Source organism: Acromyrmex echinatior, chromosome 14 (assembly GCF_024713525.1).
Source record: "Acromyrmex echinatior isolate Ae372 chromosome 14, ASM2471352v2, whole genome shotgun sequence".
NCBI lineage: Eukaryota > Metazoa > Arthropoda > Insecta > Hymenoptera > Formicidae > Acromyrmex > Acromyrmex echinatior.
The window spans coordinates 6,456,338-6,482,910 of NC_141865.1; the positions used below are offsets into that span (position 1 = coordinate 6,456,338).

Genomic DNA, 26,573 nt, shown 5'->3' on the forward strand with positions numbered 1-26,573 from the left:
TTAACGGGTGCGGTTTTGCATCTTAAATAGCGTTTATCAAGTTCTCATTATGTCAGCAATTACGCGATGATACTATTACTAACCTTGGTCCAGAAGGTAGGATGGATAATGTAGAAATGTTTTAGATTCTTCTTATATCTGTAAAAGGAATTCTGTTTCAAGATTGCTATCAAATTTCTGCAAACAAGCGGAATCAAGTTGCATAAGTAACTACTCGTTGCAATTTGCGATTGCATAACTAAAACCAGTAATTTAGCAATACTTTAGTTTCAGTTCTTTTTTAACAAAGTAAAAAAATAATATTCTTATTTTCATTCTACAGTGACATACAATACTGTCCAAATGTTTTTTCTGCCTCACGTGATAAATGTTTCAAAAAGAAACATTTAACAAATCATATTTTCGGTTCTGTTAATTTTTTAATTGAATATTGGAAAAATTTAGATTTTCCAATAAATAATCGAAAAACTGTCACCAAATTTCCAATGTCGCTCAAATATTTTATTTTATCCTGTACATTGTATGTATCGTAAAGATTCCGTGATTCTACATTAAAATGCGATCAATAGGTTCGATGCGTTCGATATCTCAAGCGTACAACTTACTTGTAGGGAAGCACATTGTAGACTTCGCGCAGCCAGTGTAAACTGGGGTAATTGCTGCTGGCCGTAAGGGTGTGGAAATACGCGATAACGTAGTCTCCCTTCACGATAGGATCCAGTAATTGTATCAGGTATAGCAAGGCCTAAAATTACAAAAAGTACCGAGATAAAAAAAACAGTGTATTTCGTTAAATTGCTCGCTAGTGTCATAAAAAGAATAAATCGCGGCGATGCACCCTTTAAAATAGTTTAAAACGCATGTTGAAAATCTATATTGCGTAAAAAAAAAAAAAAATGCGTTGTCAAAGAAAAGTAGGGTAACAGGGGTAAATATGTCCTAAAATAAATGCTGCGTAAATATTCTCGGGATCGATGAGACGTCAGCGATGAGATATACAGAATATGTTTCGCAAGGCTTTCCTACGTCGTGGAATATGTGATGTATCCCCTATAAGTTCTATTGAAAGAATCAACGCTATTATGATTTCATCGTTTCACCTTCATGAGTAATCTGAAAGTTCGATAAATGTCCGAGAATGTCGAATGATCAATGAACCCATAGCATACATTTTGCGTAAGCGCGATAGGGATATAATAATAGAAATTTAGGCTCTGATATCACAGAATTGAACTGTATTTTGCAATTAGGCAAACAAAAAGATTATATAAATTTCAAGATCAAATAAATTTATAGAAATCTGTTTAGTGCGGAAATCGATGTCTCAAATGGTCTGTAACGGAAGGATCGATTTCAAGGATATTGAGACAATTAACTGAAATCTGTCGGTCGTCGTTCAATGTCAACATGACATACAAGCGTATTTACAAAATAAATTGTTATGTACATAGCTAGCAAACATAGGTATAACTGCCATATAACATATACACGGTTTACTCTATCCTCTAAATTCTTTGGAATCTGATTCTAAAGAGTAAAAATTAAGTCAGTTTTGATAAAGAGATTGTTGTTACTTCTTAACAACAATTTTAATATTGCTATATTAATTCTTTGCTCTTTTTTACTAACATAGAATTAATACTGATAATACTGATTGTAAAGATATAATGTAAACTTCGCAGTTATTTCACAAACATATTCTTATACGAATCAACTATGCGTATCTGATTACAATCAAATAATATCATCACGCAATGTGTACGTCGATCGTTATTATTTCAATGTAAGACAATGAAGAGGTTGAAATTTTTTCGCTTTTAGAACTTCCATTTTAACAAGAGCTCTGAAGCGAAAAATTCGATGGAAGATAAATCAGTGGTGCAATCAACAATAAATTCGTGCCAAGTTGAAATGACGTCGATGTTATTCCGTAAATTGCGAAATGTGTCGCTGTGTATTGTGAACCTGAAGACGTTATCTCAGATCGCTGTGTAACTAGCGTCCTAACTGAGCGTAAATGTTTCATCTCAAAAGCGGGTCAGTGGATACAAAGACGCGGAGGGAGATATCGCACAGATTGTTTAAATTAACAAACTTAATGAGGAATCAGTATTAATAGCGACTGATATTACGCACATCGCATCTCTCGTCTTAGAACACGCACCTCACGCGAACGTTCCGTTTACATGACGTTGTTTCAACAGCCGCTGCATAGCAAGTGTATATTTTTAGTACCGACGAATCTCTATATGACGTTGTTGATATTCTTATCTCGAATAAAGTCAAAGTAACGAGACATTCTAGATCGCCGGTAGCGAATCAGCAAAAAAAATTGAAGCAAGTGAAGCTTTTTTTTCTTGCACGAACGTGAAATGCGCCACTAAATAATTAGCGACATACAAGTCACGATGTTGATTTAAGAAACGAGGATATGTTGATTTAAGAAATAAGTGCCAAAACATTCGTGATGTCTTAGTATACATATGTAAGAATGACTTACGAAATTGCACGTTTTCTTTTTGCATACAGAAACATATACCGAACTTTCTCGTTCGATCAGAAGCTATTTAAAAGTTGCGATTTTAAAAAGTACAAGTCCTATTTAACACAGTTCTCTTTCTGAATTTCAAAATATTTTTTTACAGATTAACTTGCTATATGAGCGTTTGTTCATTTCATATTTTATTTAATTTGAACCGAGACATTTCCGTTGCCGTCGATAATATTGGAAAATATAATATGTAAGGAAGAAATTATTGTATAGAAGGTCACGATTATTATGTGTGAAGAAAGCTGACATATCACAAGCTATTCCATTTTTTTTGTCGACTGTAACTTCCACAAATCCGAAGCGAAAATTTTTTAATGATTGTAATGTGTACGATTAATACTATAAGATTTAAATTGTAAATTAAAAAACTTTAAACTTTCTTCTATCAATCGCCATAAAGCGGAAGTTCAATTGCACTCTATACTTCAAATAGGATGCTTTAAAATTCGGGTGTACTGCACAGTTAAGGGTTAAATATTTACGAAAAAAAAAAATAAAGAAAGTTTTGATGATCGATCGATTTCTGTCTTCTAATCGTCAACTATTTCATGTGCTGATATTCGCAAATCATTGTCGACGTATAAATAGGTTAATAGGATGAGAAAATTTCATTGAGGATGGGGGTGCATGTCGCGACGACGACGTTGCAGTTCGTTCTCGCCCTCCCCATAGGAGAACTCGTTCCGCGGTCGGTCTATTTCTGGACGTGTAAATATCGATTCGCCACCCGCCGCTATATCTCACTGCGTTCCGGCTATGAGCGGAGTAAGGATAAGTCCGACAAGGAAAGGAAATGACACAACGGGACACAACTGGCGCAACAAGATATGTGCCAAATGATCAAGACTTGGACGCGACGCAATCGAACGGTATGCGCGAGTCTGTGATTCTATGCACGGACTCGATAGAGCCGGCACGTATCTAGAATATCTGGAAATGAGGTAGAGGAAAGTGGTACAATTTTTCAAATCTGTCTGTAGTTGAAAGAGACATTTTTGCTATAATGAATTTTGGAACGTTTCCGATATCTGATAAGAAAATTTGTATTTTGCAAACTAGCGATACAAATTCTCGTATTAGCTGTCGAATATTTTCGAGAGTTATTTAAAAAAATATTTCGATCTTTTCGAGCATTACATTGATAAAGTTAACATGAATACGTAATTTATTAAAAAATTGTATTTATCAGAAAAGTAAGTGTAGTCGTGAAATTATATCTCGCTTTAACTTATAAAGAAATGCTTCATAATGTTTAATTAAAACGTATTAAGATGATACGATAATACATAGCATCAGTATATTTCAATTTTTATGAAGCCGATACATGCATCGATAAAATTAATAAATACGTTATACCTTTTATAAGAATTTATTGAAAAAAATGTATTTATAAGAAAAGTCAATAGTCGAAATTATATCATTTATAAGCAAAGGTTCAATAATGTTTGACTAAAACATGTTCGTGTGCAATAATGTCACTTAAATGTACACACACATAGGACAAGGACACAAAAATCAAAGACAACTTCAACAGAATACTCTATAAAACACTTTCTATTATACATTCCAAATCGATTAAATTATAAGAGACAACCAAGAGAGAATGACTATAGAAAGGATATATAATGTTGCAATCTTCAATTACTTGAAAACGATTTTGTAGTAAGATAATTGCAATATAATTTTTATTTTATTTAAAGAAGATCATACATCTTCAACAACACCATTCTGTCGAAATTCTACCGGTGGAATAATTTCTATTATAACGTTGCTGAGTAGCAGATTTTTTTTTGTGTAATCCGTAGTAACATTGATTTTCAGGGCACATGCAAAGGTCTTTACCTTATCTAGATTGATTTTGCTGGCCGGGAACCATTTGCCGACGAAAACCACCACCGGTCGGCCTTGTCGGTCCACACCGCTCTGATACAAACAACCAATCCCTGAAACCTCAGTCAGATCCTCCGTCTTTGCCCTCCTAAGAAGTCTTTCGTACCTACAAAAGAGCGATTTCATTCGCCTTATAATGTTCGCAAGCCTTTTTTGTATCGTACTCTAAAAGCCCATTCTTTTAAGCCCATTCTACAATTGCGTAAGCGTAGTTGTAAATGGTGTAGTTGCAAGAATTAACCAATCACAGTCGAAAAAAATATTCGATTGTGATTAGTCAATTTTTACAACTACAATTACTTTCAACTACGCTTACGCAATTGTAGAATGGATTTTAGAGTAAATTTCACTCTGAAAAATGATCTCTCACTCTCAAGCCGATATTCATAGTTCATTAGTATAGTTAAAACTCTTATTAAGATGTCATGAATTAGAGAGTCGTATTAACATTAAGTCGTATTAAGACATTACTCGAAACTTAATTAAATAATGTCTTAAAACATTATTTAATTAAGACATTACTTAATCACTTAAGATCTTAAAATAAGAACCCACTATAAATAATGGCTTTAAAAGTCGGAAATTGAACCATTTTTTTTTCAAGCTCTCAATTTTCGCTATTTAGAGTGAAATTTCGCCCCAAAGGATTTAAAAAGTATATTATTATAATACATCACTCGATAATATTTTATACTTTATCATATATTCAGTATACGAGCTTTTTTTTTAGTGTATATTAATATATTTTACAGACACGTAAAATATATTAGTAATATTTTGCGATAATATTTTACTGATACGTTTTGTTTTTTCAGGGTTACGTTAAATGCACGATAAGATAAATTAGGCTATTATACTTATTCACTATAATGTTCTTAGTATGTTCATTAATGGGTTTTCACAAAATTGCGTGCGTGTGGAAAATTTTCTAAATAATTAATACCTGAGACCTTCAATAAATACCGAAACGTAATACATTTGTTACGATTCGTCGAATTATTAATTCGATATCATTTTTAAGCAACTATTAAAAGAAACGTTATAGAATTTTTCATTGACAGTAGAACTGATGCGCACTCAGTGCACTTTAAAGCTTTTTTACAAATTCAGTTATATACAAATCGATCTAAAGATGTATGTTAATAAAAATAGAAACGAATTAAATCGCAAAATTCTCAATACATTTTATTATATTATTTAATAAAGTAAACATTCGATATTTATCAATTAAAATATCTCACATTTACATTCAGATTAGTATGCAAAAATTTTAATATGAGCACTGAGTGCGCATCACAGTTCTGTCAATAAAAAGCGCTATTAATTTAAATAAAACGAAATCATTGATTTTGTGATGTGTTAATTTGCGACGAGTTCAAAGGAAGATGCGGTGTGATACAAAACGTGTTCGGAAGCGTTTCTCGAATCTTGCAATACAATCTTGTTATCATGTAATTTTAATTATATCATTGAAGATCGTACTGCTTTTGCATAACGTAAATGGCAAACAGTGATATGTATAAAAATACATTTTCGTAAAATGTATAAATTTCATGGAAATGAAATTTCATTTAAATGTATCGCAACTGATCGGTCAATTTTTAAGCTCTTTCTTTCAAAATTCCTGAACGCAAGTGAAGTAAATCAGTGTAATAAAACCGTATTATGCATGAATTCTTAGATTCTAGGTCGATCATTACCAGCTTCGATACATTTTTTAACAGTAATCGGTATGGAAAAATCATACTGGACGAACGCCAATAAAGAACAGGGATCAATAGCGAGCCAATAACGAGACCGAGATTCATAGGAATTGCACTCGACACGAGGTTCGATGACGCGCGAGAAAACGACAAGTATTACTCTCAATACACACCGGTCCTCATCCTCGATGACATCCACCATGTCAATCATGACCATACTGATGTCACGTACCCTTCGTGTGTGATTTCACCCTCCGCGATCTTTCCTTAGTGAAAAGAAAAGAAGGAAAAAAAAATCAATCAAGGCTCACTAACAGTCGTGTGTAAAACTGTCTTTTCCCGCGACATCCGTCAAAAAGGAGCGTCGCGGTGCTACGATGGACTGAGAAATCACGCACAATTCTCGTTCGATCAGTGCATGACTGAGGGAGGCGACGGAGAGGGATGACAGCAGTACGACGAGTCGCGGCAAACTGAACGAACTGAACTGAACTGAACCGTTTTGTCTAGAGAAGGAGAGCCGCCTCTCGGCTGCGACGTTCGCGACGATCACGATGACTACGACGTCTACAAGGTAATCCCGCACTTCGCCGGGAGTCCTGCCGAGGCATCGCACGGCGCCTGCCCGGCTCGCAGAATACTGCGTGCTCGATACGCGCGAGGCGATCAGGTGGAGTAGGGATTGCGAGTCCGCCGTTTAATTCGATCGCGATGTGTATTCCTTTAATTATGAGTAGTATACCTCCCACAATAACCTTGAATGACTGTCAACACATTTGTCATTCTCTGTATTTTTTTGTATATCATTTTTGTAATGAGAGACAGGAAAACTGGAATACGCCATTCGAACGATTATTCGCGATATTTGTATTCGCCAAATACGCTCGTTTGATATTATAAACAAAAAAAATTGCATCTGCGTGTCCGAAAAATAAATTATTATTTTGAAAAAAGACAAAGATTTAAAAGAGTGAATGTTAATAAATTTTTATCATTGGAAATTTTATTTATAGGAAATCATTCAATTTTCATTGTTATCCGGCACGGTCTGGCAACTTTCGGGTGAAATTTGGCCCAATTTAGAAATAATAACAAATTGTATTTAAGAACACAATAGCTTTAGTATAAATATAGACTTTAATACTTTCTTTGAAACATCCTTTCGTGATTGAAATGTATTTTTGATCGAATTCGTATTAGACGACTGTGAAGGCCAATCTAAAGAACTGATAACATTTGCATTTCGGTACACAACTATTGCGATGTTCTAAATCGATGTCATATTACGTTTAACATCACAATATATAGAGATTAGACAATATTAACTTTTACGATAAAACTATTAAGATTTATTTTAATTCATTATTTCATTATATTTCTTACCTTAAAATATAACATTGTTTCAATATCATTATAGTATTAGGTGTTGGAATTAATTCGTAGCGTTTTACAAGTGATGGGAAGTACTTTCATTAATGTATTTTTTAATGCTCATGTGAAATAAATAACATTCTTTCATTAAAAAACGCTACGAATTAATTCCAACACCTAATACTATAATGACATTAAAACAATGTTATATTTTAAGGTAAGAAATATAATGAAATAATGAATTAAAATAAATCTTATTCAAGGAGAGAGTAGAGAGGTACAAGATTTTTCTTTAATATTGAAAGATTAAATTGAAACTTATTATTGAGAATATTTGTAAATCATTACATATTTTTTTTTTAATAATAATTTTTCTTTCATGCTTTTGCATAACAAACTATTTCCATCATTAAAAGAAGCAATCTTATGTTTTGCAAATATTCTAACAATAAAATTATTTTATAAAATTAAAGTATTAAAGTATTCTTTTTTTATATAAACTGGAAAATTTTAACGTGTCTAAAAGAGACACATATTGACGATATATATCGAATTAGCTAAAATTTTCGTGCGTAATAAGAATATTTGGCGCATCCGAGAGTATCTCAGATTGAAAAAACGTGTTTCACAGATTAACGAAACAAACGGTATATTTCGCGAAATTTCAGATAACTCGTGATTATAAGTAGAAGTATACTAAGTGAAAAAACATAAGTGAAAAAACAAATTCATTATCATAATTTGCATTAAAAATATACGAACAATAATTAATTAGATAAAACTGATAATTATTTAAAAACAAAACAAGATAATATACATGCATTGTTTTTCAAATTATTCTTTCTAAGATAAAATTAGTCAAATTACGTAGACGTTGATATTGCACGCGATTACATCAAGTTGTTGCTTAAGACTGCAGTTTCATGACTTTGACCTCGATTAAACAAATCCAAGGTATCTTATCGAAAGTATGACACAAAAGTATTTCCTAATGTATTTAGATAGTTCTGTAAAATTTCTGATGGAGATAAAATCGTATTTCAGATCGCAAATGTATGATAATATGTAAATAAAATTTTTATTGTTTGAAAATAAATCGAATGTATTTTATAAAAGATTATTTGTTTCAACAACGTTACATGTAATATACTATTGACATTATATAACACACCAGTATAATGGATTATTAACTCATTAAAGCAATCGTATTTTAGATCTCAAAATGTATGATAATATGTAAATAAAATTTTTGTTGCTTGAAAATAAATCGAATGTATTTCATAAAAGATTATTTGTTTCAACAACGTTACGTGTAATATACTATTGACATTATGTAACACACCAGTATAATGGATTATTAACTCATTAAAGCAAAAAATAGAGTGGTCTATACTTCGAAAAAGACTCACTTAATGAATCATCTGATGTAATCAATGGTTCGAGTCACACATGGGTTTGTCGTGTCACTGTAATAAACCCTCACATATCACGATAAAATGACATCGATGACAATCTTGGCCTCAAAATAAACATTTAATATGATAGGAAATGTCAGGTCTGAAACGATTGATTTATTTCTATGACGCAAATGATATTTCAGCGCTGAAATTAATTAGGTACAGGTATTACAAAGCAAACTTTCGTATGTGCGTCATAGTCGCTAAAGTCGATAATTCGTAGACATAAACAATATTAAAGCTCGTAAAAGCTGTAATGATTTCGGCATTTACGAAAAATATTACAGAAAATCAAATGCCTAAAATTATATTATTGTTAGATATAAAATGATATAATCGAAAATCGATCGATGAAATTACACGTAAACACACATGAATAAAAAATGCCACATTCAATGCGATTCTTCATGTCTAATAATATTTCTTGTGAATTTATATAGTTTCCAGTTCAAGCAAACCGCGCGTCGATTATTTTGTTAATCTTGAAACACAGTTCCAAACCAAAATTGAAGCACAAATATCATAAATTAATGTGCTTTGATCGAATTGGAAGGACGCCCGCACGGAATACAGGAGATCCGGATTCGAATCCAGACTGAGAAATATTACATTTAATATTTTTCGCAATAAATTATTTACAGTTTTTGAGATATTAGTTAGCATCAAATTATTAACAGCCATTTAAGATGCGCATCTTAAAAAGCTATTAATAGTTTGATGCTAATAAGCATTTCAAAAACTGCAAATAATTTATTAATTATTTATCACCAATAATATTAAACTGCTCGTCAACTTATTTGATCAAATATATATAGATATGATACTATTTCGTCGATTGTGATATATAGATAACACCGGATAATCAATAATTATTTGTGGTACATGCGTGAAAATACCACTGTTAACTAATAAAATCTAATAATAATACTAAGAATTTTGTGACATAAAATTATTTGTGCTTGAATATACAAAGTTAATATCAAATAGGAAACTTTAAAAGAAAATAAAAACTCCACAGAAAATAAAAACTTCACAGAAATTACACAAGAATATATGTTAACATATAACATTATTATTTAAAATAATTGCGTATTAATTAAGATAATTATTTGAAATAATTGCGTATTAATTAAAATAATTAATTAATATAAGTTGTTCTGCAAAAGTAAGTAGTGAACTCTATAAAACGAGAGCAATAATCTCGAAGAAAGTAATAAATTCGGCATTTGTGGAAAATATTACAAAAAAATCAAATATCCGAGGTTATATATTACAAAATGATATAATAAACTGAATTACAATTGACTGATGTCCTTTATATTCCTAAAAGTTTACTATTCATTTTATATGTTTATAAATACATTTTTTTCTTTTTATGTAGATATAGAAGAAATCTTTTATTAGTCATATGGCAACATTTGACTTTTGTATCGATAAGAGATACAGTTTTTCTGTACAAATATATTTTTTTGTGCTACGTGGATAAAGAAGAGAGAAACATGGCACTGTCAAGTCATTAAAACTTTATGTGTTAAAACATTCAGCTTTGCAATAATTTTCCTAAATAATGGTCTGCTAACTTCGGATATATTGATAAATTAGTGTAATGGCCACAGCACAGACTCTTGCATAACGCACAATGCATAATGCATAAAGGAATCAACCAATCGAAATTCTTCTTTTCCATGCAATAAGAGGAAAGGAAAGGTTCTGATTAATTGATTCGCATATGCACTATGCGTTATGCGTTATGCAAAAGTCTGTGCTGAGGCTTTAAATGATGAATTATAAATACAAATTTTCTTCCCTGAATTTTTTAAAATAATCAACGTCTCTCTCTTCAATATTAATAATGTGTATTATTTCGATCTGACCATAAAAATAAACTCGTATTATTCTTTTGATTTAAACGTGATTAAAACTGATTACTCACAGCTAACTGTCTATTAATTTATTGCAAATTAATTGATTATTACAAAATTAATCCCAAAGTTAGAAAGAAAGCTTACAAGAATCAAGTTTGGCTTTAAGACTTTTTTTAAATTTTGAATTGTTATTCTAGAGTTTTACTTACTTTGAAAATTAATTTTGTTTCTATAGAAAAATAACGTACATATTGTTTAAACAATCCTTAAAAATTATTAAAAAGTATCTCACAAATTTTCGTACCTTTCTTTATGTTGCATTTGCTTGAGCATAATATCCGCTAGTGGATCGGCAGGTCTCTCTCCCAAAAGTCTCTGTCGATCCAAATCACCTTGCATTTGCGCAAAAGCATGCTCGCCAATATTAACCGAAGTTTCTAATTGTGATGAAAGTTCTACTGTATCGTCGCCTGTAAAAGTGCGATGTGCTTTTCAAAGTTATATCGTATTAAACGTTTGTATGTAGCTGCAATGTTACATTGAAATATTTCTTTACCGTGTAAAGCGTGCTGAGGATTGTCAATAATTCTGATTTGTCTATCCGGAAGTAAAGGTTCTCCATCCATGCCGCCAATATCATTCGGTAACTGCCAGCAAGCGTTGTCCTGTTCTGCCAAATTTCGGGGAAAATAAAGTGGCAGAAGAATTTCATATATTCCAAGATCGCACGGCTCTAATACAAATATAACACATGTTAACGAATCGTATTGCTCCAAGAATCTACGTACAGTTCCTAAAAGAGAAGAAAGAATTTATTTAGCACTGACATATGCTTAAATTAACACAGATGTATGCTTGCTGTAGTGTACTTACTGAGAGCTATATGCGCTCCTGCATCCGGAGGATAATTTCTTCGTATTGAATTTATTACAGGTAGAGCAATAGTACGTAATCCCATTTCCCTCGCCTTTTGTAGAACATTCCTACGGTAAAGAAAATTATATTATAAAGGGAGGGTCAGAAGGCTTAATTCTTCTGCTATGAAGAACTATGTAGTGCATCTACAAACCTACTCCTGTATACAAACGGCTATAGTAGAATGGGCACGAGAGAGAGAGAGAGAGAAAAAGAGAGAGAGAGAGAAAGAGAGAATAGCTAATCCAAAACGATAATATAAAAATAAATAATTCTTTGCGGCATGTTCCAAAACGTATGTCGTGATATTATTATAACATGTAACAGAGCTGTACATAATTTTGAATTCTTCTTGATATATATTACGATATCTTATATTATTTAATTATTGGTGTACTTCTTATTATCAGATATAATATAAACGAAAAAGTAATTTTATTTATAACAGGAATTTCTTGTTTTCATCTTAGAATGCTTGTAAATTAGTTTCATTAGAAATATATCATTACAAGATATTTTCATTAAATAATTAAGTTTTAATTAAGTAATTAAGTTTTCAATGCTATCAAATTTTTTCTTTGTGGTTTTAAGGCGTTTCCCTCATTGGCAGGATAAAAATCGATTTTTTTATTGTATATTTTTTAAAATCCTTAAACACGTGTAGAATTTCTTTTAATGCGGATTGCATCTTCTGTCGCCACATATCGGTGAGAATTTGGGCCACTGTGTACTCCCATAGATTCAAATATTTGTAACAATGCCGTGGAACCTTCATTAAATACACAGGCAGAGATGTGTGCAGCAAGTTCGATAGTTTTTAATCCATTTATTGAGATAATTTTTGGATTGATTTTCCATATCAGCTGATTATAACGTTCATTGTCATTTCGATTAAAACCGCCAATGCATCTTTTTAATAATTCCTCTTTACTTAGGTCTTCATATATTGGTTTAATAGCATCCAAAATATTTTTAGGCAGAGACTCGTAATCGTGTTTATAAGAGCCAAGTTCGCCATTCGCGGAAGCTCGCTGCCAGGTACACCATGATTCAGCTCCGGTCGGACATTTGTCGTGTTGTGGAGATTCATCTGTTGAGCTGTAATGGAAATATGTGGCCCATATCGCATTTCTCATTCCATCTACTGAGTCACAATTTTCCTGTAACGCTAAACCATAATAAAGTGTTAATATATCAATCATTTTGCCAGTCAGTTTTTCTCCGAACTCTTTCATTTTCATTTTGCACTCACGCAATCGATGCCCTATTCTTTTCTGCACATGCTCTATACATTCCTTCTTTATAACTAAAGTATCATCATAAGGAGCAAAATTTATATCGATATAAGTTTTAGAGTCGCTATCACCGATGTAATTTATGTATTTAACATTGTACTTATCTTGTGAACGTTTAAACATATTGGTGATAGCGCCTATTTTCATTTCTCGATTTACTGAACAATTATTGTTATGTGTTTTCGTCCACTCTTCGTACTCAGCTGTATCTTGTTTTTTCTCCCAAAACTCACACGCTTGACAACATGAGTTTTTCACAACAATATCAAGTAATTTTCCAGTATAGTATCCGATAATCGAAGAAACTCCATACAGTGATGCGACACCACGTTTTTTCCAAGTATCGTCTACTGATACAGTCAGATCGTTTGTTTCTTTAATATTTTTTTCTATGGATGTTTCTTCTTTCTCTTCATTTACAGCATTTTTAAAAAAGATATTGGAAACTTCTTTAACACAATTGAGTATATTACTTACAATAATATCGTAAGTATTTTGATTTAAAAACTCTGGCATATCCATCAGTCCGCAGAACTTTTGACAACCTTTTAAATCAAGTCCTAGCATTCTCATAGTAAGTATGAAACGTCTATTTATTTCATATGAGTATCCCACAAAAGAACACGAAGGAATTGATGTAGGAGCGCATGTATCGCATATCAGTACTATTTTAAAACCAAGTCCGCGCGCACTTGCTGTTTGAAATTTAACATCACCGTTACATACTTTGCATTTAACAAAATTTGAAATTGCAGCAAATACAGAAACAAAGTTCAAAATTCTATATTCTATAGAATTATCTTGCGGCACAGCAACATCTTTTTGCATCTTCATTTTGATAGCAAAAGGAATAAAATTATTTTCGTCGCTCTCAACATTTTTTGGATCAAAATGTTGTTTCCTTTTCTTCGATTTCCGAATATTCTCTGAACTTTCTAATTCTCTAGAACTTTTTTGTCGATTCATACTGAAAATTATATAATACTTGACAATTGTATAATAATGTTTTAGAAGCGAACGTCCTACCGCACAGCTCTCTGTCAACTGCTATACTACAACGCTTTCTGGATTTCGTTCACCTTGAATTCGAAAACTCTTTGTGTTTACCACTACAAATGTACAAGGCTTTTCATATTTAATCAAGTGTATCTTCACATACACGGCTCACAAAACATTAGAAAGGGGCTACCTTTGTCCCGCGTGTAACTGTCACTCTAAACATTCGAGCAGAATGTGTATTTGAACGGGCATAACTTCGTCAATTTTAATCGGATTAACGATTGAAATTTTCAGGGAATTAAAATATTGTACTTATAAAAAATGTCTAAACTTAAAAATCGATTTTTTTTTATTTCTGACTGAGTATGATCCCTTAACTTTTAAAGCAATTTTGAAATAAAAATGTTTGTGAGATAATGGACATTTGTTATACGAGAGATTAAAATCGAGCAGGTAGCGTAGTGCCATTGTGTTCATTCAGGAGACCGGTTTCTAATCTATTGTGTTAAGACTCTTAAAGTATCTTTACGTGGCAGCGTCAAGCGTCGAGCGTCGAGCGTCGAGCATCGTGAGATTTCTATTCGTCAATTTTGATCACGTGACCTATTTTTAGCGAATAGGAAGCTCACAGTGCTCGACGCTCGATTCTTAATGCTCCTACATAAAGATGCCTTTAGGCTAATCTCCAATTTTAAGATAAAAGTTGGGAAAACCGAAATAAAGTAAATTTTGGCTAATTCTACATACATGTATAATAAACTGTTATAAACGTTTAAATTAGAAAATTAATTTAAAACTTTAAAACAATTTTCTCAAAATAATGTTTACAAAATCCTGAGAAATTCTTCCGAAAAAACGATTTGACCAATTAACTTGAAACTTTACATAATTATTATTAATACTTTTCTGCAATTCGTTAACCACAATTTGTATATATTTATCAATTATTTAACTTTTTTTTTATATAAAAATAGTGAAAAAATTAAAACACAATTTTCGTTTTGCCACCATTTTGTTAAATTTCAATACTTTAACTTAAATGTTTAGTAAATGTAAAATAATTAAAATATTTGAATTACAGAATCACCAAAAATTTCCCGTAATTTTTATGTTATTTTTAAGATAACACACGTAAATGCTAAAATATTCCTGTGTACCAATAGCGTTTTTTGCTCAGTCCTTTCGTAGCAAAAAGATTAAAATTAATTCGTATATTTCTTCTTTTAGTAGAATTTATCTTCTATCCACTTTTTAATAACATCAAAATAAAAATGAGACTAATATTTATGCTTGTCTATATATACTAAATGATTAAATTACCTATAGCAACAATGTAACGTATTTTGCGCAGCTGTTTGATATTTTACGTTGTAAACTGGTCCAACAGTGTGAATAATAAAACGAGCAGGTAATCCGTGACCTTGTGTAACTCTTACTTCACCAGTTCTGCATTCTGCAATTAAAATTTAGATAATTAATATTTTGTTGAGACAAACTTTAATATTATCGACAATTATACACATTGAAATACACCTTTTATTTCATTAAATATTTCTATCTTGAGTGCAGAACCGGCTCGACTAAATATTTTTTGGCACGTAGTACTATTATCATCCATTGTCTCGTTCGTAGGATTTACGACCGCATCTACTTGTAATATTGAGATATCTCCAGTCCTGTAACAGTTTATGGAGCATTAACGTATCGTATAGTTTTTATTATTAACTCGATAAAGTACTCTACAATAATTGGAAAAATACTTTAATGAGAAATTTTAAATTTCGTGTCTAAAATCTCACCATAGCGCGAGCTTGTTGTTAAGCGATGGTTGATAAGGAAAGGGACTTATGGCATGATGCGCTGTCTCCCGAACAGAATCAGAGTAGTCCGTGTAACGATGCTGGTTGGGATAATCAGCCCATCGTTTTAATACTGTCGGCTCCACGATGTCCTGGGCGATACCCAACGGTTCCATCAGCCTCATCCAGCTGAAAATCGTACCATACGCTAGAACGATTATACGTACTATGTCTGTACCCCGACGAAAAACGGAGTAGCGTCCCTTTGTTTTCCTATCAGCTGTTTCAAGCCTAACCTCACCTCATTTCTACCATTTCTCTGCCTGACGTGCGTCATACGCGGCGCGGTCATTGACCCGGAAAGAGTACGTATAACAGCTCAGCTGACTAATATTTGACGCGGTAATCAATACGAAATTTATGCATTACATTTCGTAAATAAAATTATTTAATAAGAGAATATTTAAATGTATGCTTAAAGTTTATAATTAATGTGATAAAGTTTATTTAATGTGATAATATAAATAATATAAAACTTATTGTTATTTTAAGAACTTGGGATTCTCCAACGAGAAAGATTTTTCAGTTATTTTCTTTAGCTGAAATTTTTAGGATGTTTCATTAAAAGTTTCCATCGTCAGAGATCAATAATCGAGGTATTCTATATAAAAACGCGGTGATACTTTAGACTATGTTATTTGAACTATTTTGAACGCGTGTTCATTCGATTCTCGTAACGAAAGTGTCGTGTTAGTTCGGTATTCCATCGTATATTTCTAAAAATAAATAAAGTTCCGTCGATAAAAATGTGGGCCGCGCATCACGGGCAAGGAGAGAACGAAGCTCAACCAAGGACGCAGCTCCGATCGAGCGTGTTTCGAAAATACAAGATAATCGTATATTAGAACAATTGATCCTTTCAGAAGATACGAATTCAATTCTATAAAAGATAGAGGAAATAAATTATAAATATGTGGCCTTGCCAGTAAAATTGAGAAATTTATAAAAAGCGATATTAATCGGTTTAGCTTCTGACAGACTCATTTCGTGGACGCATCTTACTATCTCTCTGTACTTTTTGCAAAAAGGTATAAAATAAAAAGATATTAGATAATAAATTATTGTCTAACGTACACGCAATATCTGATACGGAATTGTATGTTATATTTTAATGCAAATTCTTGCGCGATCGAACGCTGTTTCTAACTGCTCTGTTATCTTGTCGTCCGTTAGAATTATAGGAGCAAAAATGGAGGAATGCATTTGTAATGCTCGTAATTTATAAAAATATAGTTACACAAATCGATACCAGGACATAGTCACGCATTACTGATAATTTGATATTTTGATCAAACTTCTGATTAGCTTAAATAATGTTTATTATAATAGTTTTCTAGTAGTTTTCTTCATCGATATGAATAGAAGTATTATTTTTTTATCGTTTGACGTAAGAAAGAAATATTAAATTAGAGAGGATAAATTATATATTATCGAAATTTTGTCGCAAACAGTTTCATCAGTTGTATCAATTGACGATAAAGTTAATCGAAGTTTGGTCAAAGTCGCTTTAGGGAGTTCGTTAAATCATCGCATTTGAGTAACTTAACCAACTTCTAATAGGCTTAAGTTGGATAGTTAGAGTTCCTATTATACGAAAGTACCTTCCATCTTTGCTCTACATAATAATTCTAATAACTCTAATACTGATAATACTAATAATGTTTTATAATGCTATATACTGCGGAAATTTATTCTACACTTATCGCTTCCTTCTCATAATTTATTACGTTCTTTTGTTTTCGTTGCTTTGTTCGTTGGTGCTTTGGGTTGAATTGTTTGGAGCTATGCATGCAGATAGCAGGATGTATGCTGCCGATAATGGCGAAAAGCTGGGAGACTGGCGCCGTCTGGCCTCAAGCGGATCTTAAGCGTTCTGCAAATCCATTAACGAACAGGACCGTCGACCTCGATACAATAGCCAGAATAATTCACATTTACTCGCAGCAGTAAGGGAGTTCCACCAATCCATATCGATATAAAAAAACCACCGCTCGTATTTATATCTCGGAGCAGTAAAATGATGCGGTTATTATGAAACATTTGTGCCTTCGTCCTGTTAAAGAGCCAAAGTGGTCGCGATAAACTGAGTTGAATATTGAATCTACATATTATCATCATTTATTCAAAATCTAGCTATAATTCGGATAAAGCGAGTTTATTTAATGATCAAAGATAAAAGTAATAAAAGCAACGAGGTAATAAAATACAAAAAGAAAGTAATAAACGAAAAAAATCATTATTTATTAGAAATCTACTGATAACTCAGATGAAACTCAAATTTAAAAAGAAAGGTTACCACAAATTTCTTGAAGATAAAATGTTTATAAAATTCTCAGTAGGAAAATATCTTTATTTATTTTAGAAACGAGAGAAATAAAAATATTGTTTCATGAAAATGCATACATTTGAAATTCGAATTCAAACTACGAGATTTATATCGTAAATCGAAAAACTAAACTTGTAAATGATATAGAAATTCAATGAGCACTCGATTTGTATGTAAAAAGAAAACAATTACTAAATTTTAATAAAATATGTTTTTAAATAATATTAATTAAACATTTTTCCAGTGAAAGAATTAAATTAAAAAAAAATTAATCATGTGATATAAAAAGTGCCAATACTGAACCAACATATTAAGATATTCCCATATTATATCGCTTTGTTGTTTAAAAAGTATCAATCCTATTTTTCATCATCGATACAAAAGTTAGATCTACATATTAAAAAGTTGAGACTTTGCTTATATGATTCGATCTAGAATGTAATACATTGTTTTAATGTAATATATTAATCGTCGCAGAATTTGTACAGTGCATGAACAAATAGCAAGAGCTTCATATTTAATAGCTTGTCCAATAATAAAATAATCAATTATGATAAAGAACGAATAACAAGTAACTGCGATAAAACATTTAAAGTGATAGCCTTGGGACTCAAGATAAATTTACATATTAAAATTAAGTCTTAAGACTTAAGACTTTAAAAAAATGATAGTTAAATCAAATTAATGGTTCTTATACTAAATAAATATATGTTTACATTTAATAAATATTAGTACCATTTAAATAAATATATATTAAAATTTAGTACTTTTATTAATATAATAATGTAAGCCATGTTGAATCCCACGTTTTCAAAAAGAAGATTTCAATTTCAATTGTGAAATGATTGATGAATCCATTGATCACGTATATGTAATTATATTAAGAATGAGAGAGTTAAGTCCACAGGATAATTCACTATTTACGTAATATCAGCTACGTCAGCTCTCTTATCTAACTATAAACAGCCTCGCATACGGCTGACCGATCAATCGATACTCCGCGAGCCGAACACTCGCTTTTACCACTAGTATGTCCGTCGTCTCATTCGTCGTATCATCCGATTCTGAACAGGAATGAGAAATCGACGGATTTGAATATCGTAGTCTTATATCGGTGCCCCAATTCGATACTCGAGATATCTTTAGACAGTAAAATTTAGAGATGACGCAGTTTTATGCTCTTTAATGGAAACGCGCGAACAGTCCCGGTTAAACGGGTTACTATCTCTCTATTTAGTATTAATATCAATGAAATATCATTAATTTTAATTAAAACAATGGCGGATAATCGACAATTATACTATTTGTTATCTCATTATTTGAAAATGTTTTATTACATTAGAGCAGCGAAGTGCACACGTTACAATGCACGAAGGCGCATAAAGTTGCAAAGTTACGGAAGCGAGCGGGGTTTGTGCGTTTAACGACCTTACGTCTAATAATTTCATAGCGGCCGATAACATTGTCGAGCACGAAGAGGGTCAAAGCCGTTCGATAAATTCAGCTTCAGAAATAGATTCGAAGCACATCATACATAAGTAATGTGTCAGCTTACGACAAAACGGTGCAATGCAAAAGTCACTATCGCCGATATTGAGATAGTTTAATAACGGTTTCGTATACGAGCTTCGATTTTGCAGTTGGGCACATCGAACGATCGAAAGAACGCACCGATGCACCTTTGAAGCCTTTTCTAGTTCAGTGTTACATGTATTTCGTAACACGAGGGGCTTCCAAACGAATCCTTTGTGCGCGTATAGTCGCCAGCGAAGTGAAAGAGCTCAAAAAAAGAGTTAAATAATAAATCGATGTAATCGGCATAGTTATTTTCACAAAGGTGTTCAAATTATTCTTGTTTAAACTAAATGATCATTTGATACGAAAAAAATAAGCAAATATAACATAATAATTTATTGGAAACAAATAATTAAAATTGATGGTCCTTTACTGCAGTTACATTTAATCTTGAAATCAGAAGCAACAGATAATAAATCGCGTGTAATTTTTTTTATCGTATCACATGCGCAGATAAATTAATTTCTTTTCGTACCGTTTGCATTCACGTTCGACAGTATAAATTGATAAAATATACTGAAAGCATCCCTCTTGTCCTCTTTAATGAACGTATAATTTAATCTATATGTGTCCTACATTTCCAGCGAAAATGAATCTTATCACGGATAATCAAGATTTATGGCTATCTATTAATGCACACGAAACGAGAACCTTTAGTGTATTCTATAAATTTATTTCATCGGGTACAAATCATCGTACACGAAATAATTGAAGATTTTGCATTAGTGCAGAAAAATATTCATATTTTAAATATACACTAAATCTTTCGAAATAAAATCTCACTTCAAAATTCAAAAGACTGAGAATTGAACTAGTTTTGAAAGAAGAGTGAAAATATTTTCACTCTTAAACAAGAAGGTAATTTTCACTCTTTAGGAGATATATTTCTTTTTAAGTAAAACGTTTATTTGCTCCAAGGAGTGAAGTCTCACTCCCAAAAAAGAAATGGATTTTACTTTGGAGTGATTTCAAAAGAAATCTTATTCTAAAAAAAAAGAGTGAAAATCTGCCACTCTTGTTTGAGAGTGAAAAATTTTTATTCCTTTTTAGACTGGCTCAATTTTCACTCCAAAAGATTTAGAGAGCATAATTTCTCATTTTTGACGCTGTAGTTTATTATGACAGAAACTAAAAACTATAATCGGGCGAATGCTATCCATCAAAATGTCAGAGCAGGTATATCTATATCAAAATGCATAAACCATTTCAAGTTTATTAATAGTTTATTAGCGTCCGGTTATCTTTCGAAGGAGTGGTAGATTCGGTTAGATAACATTCGTCTGATCCCCTTTCAATTTACACATTGATAAAAGTTGCCGGTATTCACAGTGATTCCTCTTCGATACGTACCGAGATAAAGTTTGTTACTCTTACGCTAAAAACACTCAACACTGATTATAGAGAAAAGAATTGCGTTCGCTTTATCTACGCTATTAGTTGTCTAAAGTGTTCGTTGAAAAATTCCATATTCTATCACATATATACAGTGCACAGTAAAAAAATATTTATGTATTTATGTTAAAACAAGTTTTTGTTGAATTTCTTGTTTTAAATTTTTGATACATTTTTGAATGTTAATTTAATGTGATTGTATTATTTAAACATTTTTTGTTAAATTAATTAATGTTAATTAATATTCAACATTTTTTTATCAATTTTACAGTTTTTTCAAGTTGTATCAATATTTGAGTTAATTTTTTATATAATATTTACTTTCCAACATACATATCTTATCTTAAATTAACATAAAAATTTGGGTGGCCTGTTTCGGATAAATAAAATGTGTTAAATTTAACAAATTTTCCATCTGTGTGTAACATTTTTTTCGGTGAAACAAATTCTTGAATAAATATAAAAGAAATCTTTTTTGTTTAAAATTTTGCTGATATATTAGGATAATTGAATACAAAAAATTATATCTAAAAAAAGTGTGTCTGTTATTAATTTCTTCAAAATATAGAGTCTCTTTAAGTCTCTAAATTTTGAATCACATATAGTTGAGATACTCTGTACGTGTATCGACTATCGTATCACGTTTATTTGCTCGTATATCTCGTAATTACATGGTTGATTCTTAACGTGATATGATGAAATTGGTATGAAGCTTATCTAACTATAACTACGTGACTTTGTAAGTACGAGAAACAAAAGTGCCACAATGACTCAGTAAATGACGCAAGATAAATATTCACAACATTCTTTTGTCTAATATTTTATCCATACTTGCGAAAAAAAATGACCGATCGAATTAATTATTATTAAATATTAGTAAGATTTATCTGAATTCATTATAACAATTCGAACTATTTTTAATTCGGATAGTCATCGTAATTAACATCAGAATCTCATACTTCCGACTATGCCATTGTCGTCTAAACGAGAGTTTACGTTCTCACTTGAATCAGGAATTTCATTCTTCTCTTTCCTTGACATTTTTGAAAGATGTTTCTGGTTGAAACAGATGCCAGACAGCAAACGCCAACGATGTATCACATGATGACGTTCGACACACATTGGCAATGACATATTTGGTGTATTATATCATACAATGAGCTGTTTTTCTTGCTAAGCTCTCGACTATCGGTGAATAAGCCGCAGTCATTTACAAATAATTTGTTCTATGTCGGTTTTTTTAGAACTAATTACGAAAGAAGTTTTTAAAAGGCCTTTCATTACAGTGGAAATTATAGTTAAAACTAAAAAAATATAAATTTTTCGTATTTTTTAATATTTTCGTACTGAAATACGTTACTGTCTTCACAAATCACAATTCAATAGAATGGTTTTATGAAATATGGCACAAAATCCTGTTTTTCGATTAATAGCTGTATATAATTGATTGTCACGTCCATTTTCACTGGGGATCGTACAATTGATTTTCTTCCATTTGTTTTGAAAGAAGCGCAAAATTACGATTCGTAAAATTTCGACGCGATGCTTTCGAAAACAAGTCACGTTCTGGCATTCATAACATTCAGATTGATTCTTCTATTTGTCGATTTATCCTGAAAGACAACTTGTTATTAAGCAAGCGGAGAAGCTGTTAAAAAAAACATATCCTGCATCATCTCAAAATATCTACCAGCGCCTACGAAAAGCATTGTTTAAGAAGTTGCAAGAAATTGTGAAAGATTATGTTAAAGACTTTTAATATTTCTTCGTATATAATAATTTTAACCGAGCTTCTCAATATCGAAAAATATCCTGCACTTCAATCAAAACTGATAATTTTATATGTCATTATACTTACATGTATTATACATATCATTAACTTTGTCCAATATTAAAATCTACTTTTTATTTATAACGAATACATACATATTCATGTATTTTTAAGTTTTGTTAAGATAGAAATAAATATTAATGCATTATATAATCCTAAAATAATCCTAAAAATTCATAACGTTTGCAATGATGTACACATGGAAAGAACAATTTTGTTGAAATAGTTAAAAATTTAATTTGCTAGATACAGATTTAAAAATAATTTTATTGAACTATCAAAATATAGGACGTTCAAACTAATTGTTAAAACATAAAAACTTTTTGCAGTAATACTCATCATACACGTGTTTCCTATATAATTGTTTTGATAGTTCAATAAAATTATTTTCAAAAATCTGTATCTAACTAAAATTTTAAATACTTGGACAAAGTAGTTTCTTTTTGTATTATTATCATTAATGTGTCAACAATTGGATCAACAATTCAAGCGCATTTTACATTGAAAGAAATAAAAATAGTGTTACCTTTATGAAAGAGCAATTATTTTTCTTACACGTATTTTCTTGTATGACGGTTCTTTTATCTTTGGCTTTTATTTTTCATAAACTTTATCGCAACACTGAAAGTTAAAAAAGCTGTATATCATATTTCGACGTTGGACTCAGAAACTGCGCATTATGTTTGTAATTGTCGGATCCTTGTAATTATCTCTTTAAGTGCTTTACAAGCAAAGCAAAATAAGATAAATTTATCGTTCTAACAATAATATAATTAACAAATATATTTCGTAAAGCGATCGATAGGCGAAGAATGATGGAGTAAAAAACAATGAATAGTATAAAACACAAGGATCGAGCTGTGTCGAACAGCATAAAAAGCGATAACCCGACACAATAAACCAATCGAGCGTCACGAAAGTGTTCGAGCAATGACCGTGCGTAGAAATACGAATAACGGATGTGATGTAATAAGAGATGACCGTTCTGCTATTCTCAAGTGTTCGAATTAAATTGATGCATCGAATTATCAACAATATACGTTGAATCGAAGAACCCTGCGATGACACGCAATTATATGAACGAACATATGACCTAAATTGAATCCCTATTAGAAGCGAATGGATATCGAATTTTAGTAGAGAATATTAAATAACGTATATTATATAAATAAAATGTACGTAATCTAATGTTATCTACAGCTGACGTAATGAATTCGTGAAAAATATTAGCAGAAATTTATCGTTTCATACTCCTATATCAGATAAATGTCTATCTAAAGAAAATCTTAAAGAAGGATGCTTGAAAAATACACAACTTTTGATATCCGAGATGATATATAATTAAATATAAAATAACATTACAATCCGAAGCGCCACTACGGTCTAAGTATTAAGATGTTGAACTAATATATATATTATTCAAACGAATGAATTAATTTCAGAAATAATAATTACGTGTCGATATGGTTGTCGACATTAACGCAATTAATCTGAAATGTAATAATCCCCCCAAAATTCCCCAAATTAATCTTAAAAAACTGTAATAAACTTATTGCGAAAAAATATTGCCTCGGCCGGGAGTCGAACCCGGATCTCTTGCATTCCGTGCGAGAATGCAAGAGATCCGGGTTCGACTCCCGGCCGAGGCAATATTTTTTCGCAATAAGTTTATTACAGTTTTTTAAGATTAATTTGGGGAATTTTGGGGGGATTATTACATTTCAGATTAATTGCGTTAATGTCGACAACCATATCGACACGTAATTATTATTTCTGAAATTAATTCATTCGTTTGAATAATATATATATTAGTTCAACATCTTAATACTTAGACCGTAGTGGCGCTTCGGATTGTAATGTTATTTAATATAAACGGTCTTGTTTCCTATCTTATTAATTAAATATAATTCTGCAATCTTTAACAATCAACGTATTAAACGTTTTTGCTGAGATTTTTGCGTTTTAATTGTCTAAGAAAAAATGTACATTCTATCTACGCGAATAAAAATAACAATTTTATTTATTTAACGAAAAATAGCGAAGACACAGGTCAGTGATTTCAAGACAATTGCTCTTTACAAAATGAATTGAACTGTCAACCGCAAGTTGACAGTTGTTTCGTATTAGAGTTCGTCAAGAACTATATAGATAGAACAATAGATCTCCTGGAACAGCAGCCGAATCGGTCCACAGGGACGGGTGAACCAATCGACATACAGATGCCAAATGTGCAAGGCCGAAAATGCATGACCTACATTATCGATATGCGACCTCTATTACGATAGATACGACGGGCACGATCCATCGATAGTCGGGGTATCTCGAAAACGAGGATAAATTATAATTATGATTCATTTAGAGTCTTTTAAAGTATATTGAGAACAATTTTCGGGAGCAATTACTTTGAATTGAATTATATAGTAAGATTTAAATAGTAAATGTATAACACGAGTTACACTCTCACATGTTTGACCTAACAAACTTTATTGCGTCATGCATTTAATATGTAAATAATTATTTTAGAATTGCAAAGTGACATGTGCACTGTTTAAAATGTTAATGCTAAGCTCTCGACAAGATTATCAGTTCTTTGAAATGGAGATTTCATGCGTCGTATGTGTATTATTTTTTACTTTTCACGATTAGATATGACGTTTACCACAATGTTGTGGTCTAGAAATATTATATAATAACATTACATTTATATTAAAATAAATTTCTAATAAGTGAGCAAAGATCACATGTTTCGTCTTTATTCTTAATTGATAAGTTTGACTTAAACAATGCACCTTATTAAAAATAATTTATATATAGAGATTCCGAAAAATATTTAGCCAATTGAAATCGTATATTGATTTGAGTGTTTAGAGAACTACTCGCAGGTAGAGCATTACATCAAGTTTAGATTGATATTTCAAGGAAGTTATTGCATATCTATGATACAAATACAAAAGAAAGGTCATCACAGTACACCGACTATATGATTGTTGCGGTCAGTAATTCTTCCTCTCAAAAACTAATTGCGTCTTATCGACGATCCATCCGGTTTTCGTCGCGAAACGTGAAATGGAGCGCCAGCGAGGCCTATCGAACGCGACGAAAGACTCGTTTCCGAAATAATTCTCCGCTCGCGCGATTTCTTTCTTTCTGAAAGAACGCTCCAGCGGCAGAGAGGCGCGGGGTACGTCGAGTACGAGGACACGCGGAGAGAATGTATGCCGCGCGCGAATTATCGACGTCGACGCGCAGGCCGTGCGTACCTCTATACCGGTGGCACACTGGCACCGAGCAGCCGATGTGCGCGATCAAGGTCGCGGCGCACCGCGCCGCGCCGCGCTACGCCGCTTGCCACGGGTAGTCGATGAGCATCGACTTCTCGACCTTCCGTAACGAAGAGGAGAGTTTTCGCGCAAAATTCTCTACCGCTGGCAGAAACGATCCATGCGCGATTGGATTTCTCTTAAGTCAGATATCTGGGATAACGTTCGCGGATACATCTGCGGATAGTGCGGATGTCTCTGTCTCCCTCCTGCTTCTCGTTAGG

The 26,573-nt window shown here is 31.9% G+C and overlaps 2 protein-coding genes across 3 annotated transcripts in view; both read right to left on the reverse strand.

The window, feature by feature from the left end:
- Positions 1 to 26,573, reverse strand: part of Gdap2 (ganglioside induced differentiation associated protein 2) — a 33,109-nt gene that overhangs the window by 5,311 nt on the left and 1,225 nt on the right. The window contains exons 2-10 of one of the 2 annotated variants that reach the window (XM_011063600.2): positions 15,846 to 16,034; positions 15,580 to 15,722; positions 15,367 to 15,499; positions 11,711 to 11,820; positions 11,394 to 11,630; positions 11,142 to 11,307; positions 4,394 to 4,547; positions 606 to 745; positions 84 to 138 (exon numbers count right to left, since the gene is read on the reverse strand). In XM_011063600.2, the coding sequence (XP_011061902.1) occupies positions 84 to 138; positions 606 to 745; positions 4,394 to 4,547; positions 11,142 to 11,307; positions 11,394 to 11,630; positions 11,711 to 11,820; positions 15,367 to 15,499; positions 15,580 to 15,722; positions 15,846 to 16,030 (1,323 nt within the window). In that variant the 5' untranslated portion in view covers positions 16,031 to 16,034. Of the gene's footprint in view, positions 1 to 83; positions 153 to 605; positions 746 to 4,393; positions 4,548 to 11,141; positions 11,308 to 11,393; positions 11,631 to 11,710; positions 11,821 to 15,366; positions 15,500 to 15,579; positions 15,723 to 15,845; positions 16,035 to 26,573 lie in introns of both variants that reach the window. The other variant, XM_087413542.1, reaches the window with a different exon arrangement.
- Positions 11,907 to 15,360, reverse strand: LOC147907396 (uncharacterized). The gene has a single exon (XM_087413541.1). The coding sequence runs from the start codon at positions 14,011 to 14,013 to the stop codon at positions 12,403 to 12,405; it is 1,611 nt and encodes a 536-aa protein (XP_087269667.1). The 5' UTR covers positions 14,014 to 15,360; the 3' UTR covers positions 11,907 to 12,402.

Coding starts and splice junctions, on each gene's coding strand:
- LOC147907396 (XM_087413541.1), bottom strand. CDS start 14,013: ATGAATCGACAAAAAAGTTCTAGAGAATTAGAAAGTTCAGAGAATATT.